We start from the raw sequence: 10,227 nt of genomic DNA, 5'->3' as shown, positions 1-10,227 counted from the left end.
AGCTTCCTGGATATCTACTCCCCCCCCCCACACACACACACCTCACCCCCACATACCCCACCACACCAAAGAAAAGCTTACGGTGAGAAATGAGCTGGACAAAATTTGCCACCTCTCCATTCTGCTTCATCTGATCCCAAGAATTGTTTTATTTTATTTTATTTTATTATTTGAGAGAGATAGAGGGAAGGGAGAGCACAGAGGGAGAGTGAGAGGAAGAAGCAGACTCCCCGCTGAGCAGGGAGCCCAACGCAAGCCTCATCCCAGGACCCCGGGATCATACCCCATGCGGAAGGGAGACACTCAATCGACCGAGCCACCCAGGCGCCCCCTGCCCAACCAAGAGTTGTATTATGGGAGGAAACGCCAGGGCAATTCCCCCAAATATCCCTAGAACGTCCTATCATTTCTTTTTTTTTTAAATAAAGATTTTATTTATTTATTTGAGAGAGAGAGACTGAGAGAGAGAGCACATGAGAGGGGGGAGGGTTGGGAGGGTCAGAGGGAGAAGCAGACTCCCTGCCGAGCAGGGAGCCCGATGCGGGACTCGATCCAGGGACTCCAGGATCATGACCTGAGCCGAAGGCAGTCGCTTAACCAACTGAGCCACCCAGGCGCCCATGTCCTATCATTTCTTATAACACACGTCAGGTATTTTATGCAGTGTTTCCCCTGAAGGGTGCTATTGGCATTCAGGATGAAACAATTCTTGACATGTGGGGCTCTTTGTAGGACACCATTTGTCCACTACACGCCATCAATGCCTCTCAGTCATTTTGGCAACCAAAAAGTACTACCCTTTGTTGAAAACCACTTTTTAAGCCTATTTGCTTTTGCACAAACTTGTTCTCCCAGTGACCACCATCAAATCTTTAGCATAAGGCAGCGTGGAATAGAGAAAAGAAAGCAGGTTTACAGCGTTTTTCATCTCAGGGAATAATTCTACCAGCCACCCAGGAACCCAAATCAGCACCCAGGAGCCATCCTGGATGCCTCACTCTCCACACACAACCTATTGTTGAGCTCTTTTCACTTCCTAAGAATCTCAACCCCGCATCTCTTTTTCACCCATATTACCTTCTTGCTGGTCTGCAGCAGCCCCACGCCTCCTCTGACCCCCTACTCATTGGGCCCTTGTATGGTAGTTGTAAGTCCCAATCTGACTTGTTCCTTCCAAAGTCTCAAACCATTCAAAAGTTCCATTGCTCTGGGAACTTCTTTTTTTTTTTTTTAAAGATTTTATTTATTTATTTATTTGACAGAGAGAGAGAGAGAGAACACAAGTAGGCAGAGGGAGAAGGAGAAGCAGGCTCCCTGCAGAGCAGGGAGCCCGATGCGGGACTTGATCCCAGGACCCTGGGATCATGACCTGAGCCGAAGGCAGCCGCTCAACCGACCGAGCCACCCAGGCGCCCCACTCTGGGAACTTCTAAAGTGATCTAGGAGGCCCTGCAGGGTCTGGGCCCTGCAGCCTCTCTGACCTCGTCTTGCACCTTGCCTCCCCTGCTCCCTGCCCTCCGGTCACTTGGACCTTCTTTCAGACTTGCTCTCATCCTGCCCGCTCCCACCACAAGGCCTCTGCACATCTTCTCCTCATCCCCATCTTCACCCAGTTGGCTCCTGTCACGTTTCAGCTCACATCACTTCCTCAGGGAGGCCTTCCCTGATACACTCAAGTGTCCTTACTGGAGGTTTTAGTGGGACTTGCCACCGTTGAAATTTTACATCCACTGGGATGACTATTTCATGTCTAGCTCCTCCATAGATTGTCAACTCCATGAGGATGAAGCCATGTTTTGCTCGCCATTGTTTTCCCAGGGCCTGGTGCTAGCCCCAGACACAGCAAGTACTAAATATGTATTGCATGAGTGAAGTCGGAAGACAAGTTTAAATCCCGGGTCGGGCATCTGAACCTCTCTGGGCCTCCTTTTCTTCTCCGTCTATAAAACAGTCATGATAATACCCCTTCACTGGGCTTTATGAGGAATTAGGTAACAGATTAAACTCTTGTGGGCCCATTGGCTCAGTGTACACTGGGGTCCCTGTTATCTCACTTGTCTTCTCTGCGCCGAGTGCATTTGAGGAGAGTGGTTGTGATCCTCTGCACCAACGAGGAGCAGTGTGGGTTGGGAGGGGGGGAGGTGGCACTGAATCAGGAGCCCCTGAAGAACTGGCTTGGAAGTCCCTGCAGAGGAAGACTGCTGGGTGACCCATTCGGTGAGGCATGAGGCTGTTCGGTAGTTACAATGGCGCCTCGTGAGCTGACTGCTTAGGGCTCCTTGTACTGGGACAAAGCCAGCTCCACCCCCTGCAGGCGGCTCATTCACCACCCGCTCTGAATGCTGTCTTTGTTTTTTGGGTGGGGGGTTAGTTCTGTGGGGGGTGCCAAAAAATTGAATGATTTATCAGTGGTATCAGTGGTATGCAGAACTCAATTCCTCTGTACAAAACTAAAGTAGTGGGCCACTCCCCCACTCCTTGTCGGCCAGAAAAGCTGGAGCCATTCCCTTTCCCCATTTCACTCCTCACCAAGATTCTACTTCCCCAAAATGAATGGCAAACAGCTTTAGTTTAGGTGAGGAGCAGTACTGTTATCAGTTGGCTACCTGGATAAACTTTTGGATTCAAATTTTCCCTGATCTTCCAGCCTGCAGCTGGCTTCTATCATAATGTAGTTCATGATATAAACCATTGAGCCACTGGGGGCCAACAGGCATGCAGTTCAAATGGCTTTACATTCATTTTGGCCTCTGAGCCTTTAATTTTTGTATGTGATACGAAATTCCTGACCTAAAGACTGGGCTACGGACCAACAATTTCTGTCTTCTAGAATTTCTTTTTTTTTATTTTTTTTTAAGATTTTTATTTATTTATTTGACAGAGAGATAGTGAGAGCAGGAACACAAGCGGGGGAGTGGGGGAGGGAGAAGCAGGCTTCCCGCCGAGCAGGGAGCCCGATGCGGGGCTCGATCCCAGGACCCTGGGATCATGACCTGAGCCGAAGGCAGACGCTTAACGACTGAGCCACTCAGGCGCCCCTCTTTTTTTTTTAGATTTTATTTATTTATTTGACAGAGAGAGATAGCGAGAGAAGGAACACAAGCAGGGGGAGAGGGAGAGGCAGACTTCCCGCCGAGCAGGGAGCCCGATGTGGGGCTTGATCCCAGGACCCTGGGATCACGACCTGAGCCGAAGGCAGACGCTTAACGACTGAGCCACCCAGGGGCCCCCGTCTTCTAGAATTTCTAAATGACATACCTCCCTTTATCTTAAAATTAATATAGTGCTTTTCGCTTTTCAAAGCATGTTAACCCCTACGTCTTATTATTCCCAAGACCATGCTGGAAGGTTGTGAGGACAGGTACTTTCTTCCAGGGTCTGCCTTTTACTGGCTATGTGACCTTGGAGGAAGTGGTATAGTTTCTGCGCCTCGGCTTGCTCATAGGAAAAAGGGAAGGGATAAAGCACCCACTTCATGGAGTTATGGTGTGAGGATTAAATGAGTTACCAGATGTGAAGCATTTAGGACGATTGGCAATGCTCGATGAACGCTAAGTATTCCCATTACAATAACTGCTGTTATATCCTGGGTGCCAGCCAGGAATTGTTTTAGAATAAAGCTCAGCTTCCTAAATTATCTGGAGAAGTTTCCCCTTTCATTGTAAGAGTACTCCCAGAGCACAACAGCTCTGTTCTTTCCATTACTACTTGTTTTTTCTATACTCTTTCTTACACCCTCGGCCCCACCCAAGCTTCGCTGACTATTCCCTTTGTAGTCTTCTGCCCACTCCTGTTTTCTTACCTCTTACTAGACTAGAAACCTCAGAGTGCTAGAACATGATACTGCCTTTCTACTTGACAGATTTATGCCTTCTACAGTTATGCATGGTTTTTTTTGTAGCCACTAAGATCTTTTAAATTGGCTGATATTTTGGTTTGAGCACCATGAGAATGAATAACTTAGATGTTCCTTGACATTCTGAATTATTCTTTCCTGGCTCCTGGCCATGCCACTGGGAAACCTCGGGGCAGACTGGTTCAAGGTGCATTGAGAAATACCAGGATGTACTGGATGAAGCTATCAGGGTAACAGGAACATCTGGGGACAGGCACGTGAGAATGCTGATCTTCTGTGAGTGTTATTACATTGATTCCAACTGACACACAAAATAGCATCCTTTATTGATTTGGAACTAAAACACCAGCAAATTATTTTCTAAACAAAAAGAATATAGATGTTTATAAAACATCAAAATCCCAACGGCATGGAACCAACCGTCACTGCATCTTAACTTGAAAGCGGTACCTGGCAGGTATCAGCAGACAACATGGGAACACAACCATTACTGTGCAGTAGGAGTCTCAAATATTGACTGGCATCAACTCCTGGGACATAAACTTGTAATTTACTTTTGCTGTGGGGAGGATGTGGATAAAACCAAAGCCCACAAGAACACCATCTAAACCCCCCTGCGACTGAGTTAAATGTGGGGCCAGGTTCTCCTCCCCAGATCTTCCTGGCATGCAGGGCAGGAACAGCATTGTTATTTCCAAAACAACCACACCCACAACTATAGTCACTTTTCTTAAGCCTCCGCATCAGGATGCCCAGGATTTTGAAAGAAGGGAAAAATCCACCAATCCTATCTCGAGAATCACAACTCTGTTAGAGCTGAACTGCTCCACAGTCTCTTCCTGTCTGACCCTGGCAACGGGCCTGGATTGTGATGACCCCACTTTGCAAAACCACAAACATAGTTCAAAAAATCCCTTTGTCATCTTTGAAAAGAGAGTACAAAGGCATTAACAGACTAAGAAAAAGCACAGCTACGCATGGTGGCTAAACCTTTTTTTCATTTGACAAACAAGTGGCTCCCTTTAGAAACAGTAATTGTTCATCTCAGAAACCACCCCCCCCAAAGATTGTCCTCATTAAGGGTTTTACAACGTTGCTTCCAGGCACTAGAAGCTCGTTAGACGCTAGCTATTTCATTAATTTTAGTAAATACATTATCTCGATTATGAAACATCACCATTGACTTAATATTTGTTTGTGAATCAATGCTAATGAACTGCTTGGGTAGTACTGGAGTTTTCTTTCAGATGCATAAAAAGAGCTATATTATGTTCTATTTCATAGACTATACGAAAATAGGGCTAAATTGAGAAAATGGAACATAAACATCTTGGATATATCTTCAAACAGAGAAGGTCTGAAAAATTAGATCCTAAAGTACGAGACGTTACCTTCACAGTATTTAGGATAAAATGCTTGGTGCTATCAGCTTGGATGTGAATTAAGCTAACAATTCAACAAGGAAACCAGTTTACAAGGAATGTGCTGAGCGACATTCACAAAAAGGAATAAGCTGGAATAGAGGTATTCTCTGGTTCTCTTTCACTTCCAGTGTTGCTACAGAACACAAAAACCTCACAGCCTCTGTCTGGTCTCAACTCTAGCTGTGAGATCGCCCCCTAACATCCGTTTCCCTGGGGTCTCTTTGGGTCATGCTAAAAGTCAGGAGAAGAAAACCTCAGAAGGCACACCCTAGATTAGGCCCTACAGGTTGGACCCCATCCTGATGAGCACTTCAGGTGCTCCTTAAAGTGTCTTATCTATCGCAGCCCCCTCACTGGCAAGGTGAAGGTCACACATACCACTGATGTGTCTGAAAAATAAACTCTCTGGCAGCCTGAGGAGTTAGAAATACCTTCTCCCCTTTTTTAATGGCCTTTACATTAATGTGCCCCAGCCAACGGGGCACAGGGTAGCGTTTTCACTTGGGTCAGAAGGTGGTGGAATTCTTCCACTGCCTGCGAGTGCGCCGTAGGGTTTAGCACCAGGTGTTGGAAGAGATTGACAGGCTCAGCATTCCGAAATGTCTTGGGGATCGGGATGGTCAGGGGCAGGAAGGTGTTACCAATGAGGAAATGGTGGAGGGACCTCTGTTGGAGGCCGCGGCCCAAGAACCAGAGGACGTCCTGGAGCCGCTGGGAGAGCATGCTGTGCTGCCAGTCTGTTAGGGGCAGCCGCAGCAACAGGTGCATGAGGGCTGTTTTGAAGTGGTAAGAGGTGAGGACGGGACGGGATGCTCCCTGGGGTAAGCTCTGAAGGTCCCGGAGACTTAAGATGATCTGGAGGCACTTGAGGTGACAGGTGTTCTCTGGAGCAAAACGCCCTACCAGCTTCAGGAACAAGTGTTCACAGGCTGCAAAGGACTCGGGCCAGTCCACGCTGGTGAGCTGTTCCTGGTCAGGAGCCTGACTCACCAGATAGACCAAGGTGTCTTCCCGTTGCACCCCCAGGACCAAGCTGATCGAGAGAAAGCGGCCTGAGCGGTAGTCCAGCCTGAGCTTGCAGGAGGTGGTAGACGGTGGGAGGCTGAGCTGAAAGTCATACTTGTGGGCCACAAGGGCCCAGGCATTGCCCACCATGTTCCGAAACCACTGTACCGTCTTGAACACGTCCAGGTGGGAGCCAGTGCAGACAGCCACCTTGATGGAGCTGCTACACTTGCTCAAGACAGCCGAGTGATCCCTGTGGTGGTGCACCAGGCATAGCACGTCCCCCAGAAGCTTCTCACGCTTGCACACGCATTCCGACTCCACCAGCACACAGCCGCAGCGGCGGCCTGGGGCCGGATCCCTCATCTCCAGCACAAACATAGTGCCCTGCGGGGGAACAATGGGCACCAGAATATCAAATTTCTGGGTCTCGTGGAGGGTTCCCCATTTCTCAAAGGCAGCCCCAATGCCCAGGCAGTCCTCCAGCTGTGGGTGAGCCTCCCGGCGGCTGAGCACCCGACAGGCCTCAATGAGGTCGTCCACGAAGCTCTCCACGAACTCGCAGGTGCAGGGCAGATCACGGGTGACATTCTGGACATAGTGTTTGTAAAAGGATTCCAGGGCCTCCCTCGAGGGGAAGTCAGTAAGCCAGTTGTAGGAGGTGACAGGCACAACACGGACTTCCTCCTCCTCCTCATCGCTGCTGGAATCAAAGGCTGGCTCATGCTGCATGTTCTGTCGCAGGAGCTCAAAGATGAGAAAAAGGCAAAAGAGGCCAGCATTCCACAGGTTTCCCAGCATCCAGCTCAGTGGCCCCTCCTGGCCACCAGCCTGGAATGGCCAGCCCATGTCTTTCTTCCCTAGCACTAACTGATCACTGGATGTGCCTCCTCTCCAGAAGTTCTCTGCCTTCTGCTTCTGCTCAGCTGCTCGCTTTCTCTCTTCAAACTCTATCTCCAACTGGCGCATCTCCTCGCTCATCCGCTTCTCCAGCTGCCGACTTCTGGCTAGTGTGTCCAGGTCCATGCGGTCACTGACCATCAGGGGGTGGTGAACAACATACATCACTGCCAGGAACACAAGGCTTATCACAGCCATGGAGGCCTCTGCATCTGGAGAAGTAGGAGGGTGGGAGTCAGTGGTGATCTTCAGGATTCATTTTTTTCTCCAGTGCATATCTCCCAGAGCCCTGGAACCCCAAATCCTGGAAGTTAACTACTCAGGAGAAACAGGAAGCTCACAGAGCTGGGATTGTACAGAGCACGGGTCTGCCCAGGAGGTGGTTTGGGAGAAAGGGGGTCAGCAGGATGTGCCACTCAGTCCTTCTGCTTTCCTTCCACATGGTGTGGGTGGTATTTAGGTTTCCAGAGTATGGACATAGCACTGTTTTCATTCCTGTGTAGGAGGGGGAGGGGGACCCTTGTGGTAGGGTGGCCTCACCCAACTCATCAGTCCCCCGTGGGCACCAGGTGTGCCCTCCTGATCCCAGAGGCTCCCTTCCAGCGGCAGAAAGCACTGATCTGCCTGGGCGACACCTTTCCTCTTGCCAGGCAGCCAGCCCCAAACCCCAGCTATGGCATCCCACTTCCTCTGTGACTTCACAATCCTCATTCTGCTCACCCTGGGTCATCAGACCACTCAGCCTCTCCTCCCTCGTGCCAGTGGGGCAACTCCCAGTGGGCGCCAGGGAGGCACAGAGCCACCAGCCTGCTCTGCGCTGCTTCCCGCTATGCTCTCTGAGGTCCTAAGGCTGGAAGCCCCGTCGAAGCCAGGAGCATAGGCAGGCACGCCTCCACCTCTCAGCCCAGGAAAGTTCCCGAAGAACCAGGTGCCCAAAGCCACTTGACAGCCTCAGTAGTCGGATCCTCTGCCTCCCCACCCACCACGAGGCCGGAAGCTTCTCGCATTCACCCCACAAACTACCGGGCTTACCGAGATTATGAAGGACTATGCCGTGTGGACGCTGAAGCCAGGTAGGGGACTCTCCTCCCTTTGAAACTTGGCCTTGCTTAGTCTCACCGCCTGCTCCAGGAGCCCTGTTAAAATTTACAAGGTACCTAGCGGCTGTGGCTCAAAGCAGGGTGCCCCCCTCCCGCTCCCGCCATTCATAACTTTCCCAAATTCCACGCCCAGAGATCTGAACTCTCATCCGCCTTCCCTCTCGGGGGTTTCTCCCCGGACCTGGGGCCAGGTTACTCACCGTCGGTGTTAGCTGGAACACGGTCTTAAAGAGACAGCGCGGCCTGACTGCCCCCGCCTTTTCGCCGGCGGGGTGGGGCCTCCGGGTGCTTCGCCGGGGCCGCCCGGGGGAGTGGACCCGCTCCCCTCTCCCGGGGAACGCACCATCTCGTCGGAGGGTCAGAGGGTCCCAGGGTCTGTGCGCGGCCCGGCCCGGACACCCCCAGCGCGCCGCGCGCCGCTCCGAGGGCGCCAGCTCCCGCCGTCCAGGCTCCGCCCCGCCCAAGCTCCTCCCAGCCCAGCCCCGCCGCCGAGCGCGCCGCCCTGGGGCCCGGTGGCCCGGGTCGCGTAGGCGCGCCTTCGGTGCGCCGCCCAGGCTCCCGCGGGGTCGTGTGCAGAGCGGAGGGGCTGCGGCCCGGGACTCGCAGCCGAGGGAGGCTCGCATGCCGCAGCTGCTCGGCCTCCCGGGGGTGGCGCCAAGGGCAACAGCAGTGCGGGCAGCCGGCTTCACGCAGCTCGGTGCGCCGAGGGGCAATGCACCGTACTTACACAGCGACGAGGATGATGGCATAACTAGGAACTGACGGGGGCAGGGGGGCGTCATTCCCAGTCCGGGCGGGTCCTGCGCAAAATGGCACAGGAGCCGAGGTGTGTCGTCAGCGTCCGTGTTGTGCCTCACCCCCAGCCCCCGCCCAGACTCAGGTGTCTTTCCCCACCTCCTTCCTATCCAGTGGCTGTCGTGAAAGGCCAGACGGCACGCGAAGACCTGGCTTGTGGCCTTACCTCTCACTCACTAGCTCTACGGAGTAAGAATCCTAAACTTCCAGGGTAGCTCTGCTGATGAGATGGGCGTATAAAGGAAAACTTCATGAAGTGTGGAGCCTGGATAAGCCTTATGATCCACTAAGATATCCCCACAGAAGGGGCTTCCCGGAAAGGATCTTCGGAGTATCAGAAAGAGCCCCCAGCCCTCCTGTCCTGTGTCAGCTAACCGAGGAGAAAAGGAAGTGCTATCTTTTCATACTTACTAGCTAAAGTCCTTCTGCTGAAAGACAAGTTTCAGCCCTCCTTATCCAGTGGCAATGTAGAGGGGGGCCCAAACAACGTGGACAGTGCTTCCAAAAATGCTGACTTATTTCACTGTGGAGGGGGAAAGACTGTCTTCTGACTGGCCATGACTGAAGTTCCAAAGTTTTTTTTATAAACTTTGGGGCTACTACCACTAAGCATTAGCAAAATCACACGGTGACAATGAAATTCTCTTTATTTCCTAGCTTATGACAATGTTGGGATAAAAAATACATTTCAGAGTGTGCAAACAATGGTGTTGAAAGCCATGTGTTTAGGGGCGCCTGTGTGCTCAGATGGTTAAGCGTCTGCCTTCAGCTCAGGTCATGATTTCCAGGTCCTGGAATCAGCCTGTGATGGGCTCCCAGCTCAGTGGGGAGTCTGCTTCTCCCTCTCCCTCTGCCTCTCCCCCTGCTCATGCTCTCTCTCTGTATCTTTCTGTTTCAAATGAATAAATAAAATCTTAAAAAAATAATAAAACCATGTGTTTAAAGGTGTGTGTTCAAATAAGGGTTTGTATTAAAAGTGATTGTCGTGTTAGACGACATTTGCTAGTTCGTGCTCATGAAGTTGGTTGCTATAGCAAATAGACTCCAAGCTAGAGAACTATAATCCATGTAAATATCACACTTAAATGAACAAGAAGCCCTCTGGCAGTGAACATTTCTTGGCCTGTTTTTGGTGATTTTTCTGCTT

General features: G+C 51.1%; 1 protein-coding gene across 3 annotated transcripts; it reads right to left on the bottom strand.

Annotated features, from left to right (window-relative positions):
* Positions 1-4,158: 4,158 nt before the first annotated feature.
* ITPRIPL1 (ITPRIP like 1) lies at positions 4,159-8,768 on the bottom strand. Of its 3 annotated transcripts, none has more exons than XM_078056250.1 (3): positions 8,486-8,768; positions 8,218-8,321; positions 4,159-7,474 (listed from the first exon to the last, which is right to left on the bottom strand). In XM_078056250.1, the coding sequence occupies exon 3, from the start codon at positions 7,381-7,383 to the stop codon at positions 5,740-5,742; it is 1,644 nt and encodes a 547-aa protein (XP_077912376.1). In that variant the 5' UTR covers positions 7,384-7,474; positions 8,218-8,321; positions 8,486-8,768; the 3' UTR covers positions 4,159-5,739. The 3 variants fall into 3 exon arrangements, with proteins under 3 accessions (XP_077912376.1, XP_035921027.1, XP_035921028.1); XM_036065134.2 differs by having other exon boundaries at positions 4,159-7,397; positions 8,486-8,767; XM_036065135.2 differs by lacking the exon at positions 8,218-8,321 and having other exon boundaries at positions 4,159-7,397; positions 8,486-8,767.
* Positions 8,769-10,227: the final 1,459 nt, after the last annotated feature.

The sequence above is a fragment of the Halichoerus grypus genome, chromosome 10 (assembly GCF_964656455.1).
Source record: "Halichoerus grypus chromosome 10, mHalGry1.hap1.1, whole genome shotgun sequence".
Taxonomy (NCBI): domain Eukaryota; kingdom Metazoa; phylum Chordata; class Mammalia; order Carnivora; family Phocidae; genus Halichoerus; species Halichoerus grypus.
This window is presented reverse-complemented; position numbering and strand designations above follow the sequence as displayed.

Bases quoted from the DNA above. Each gene is read 5' to 3' on its own strand.
- ITPRIPL1 (XM_078056250.1), bottom strand. From the start codon at position 7,383: ATGGCTGTGATAAGCCTTGTGTTCCTGGCAGTGATGTATGTTGTTCAC.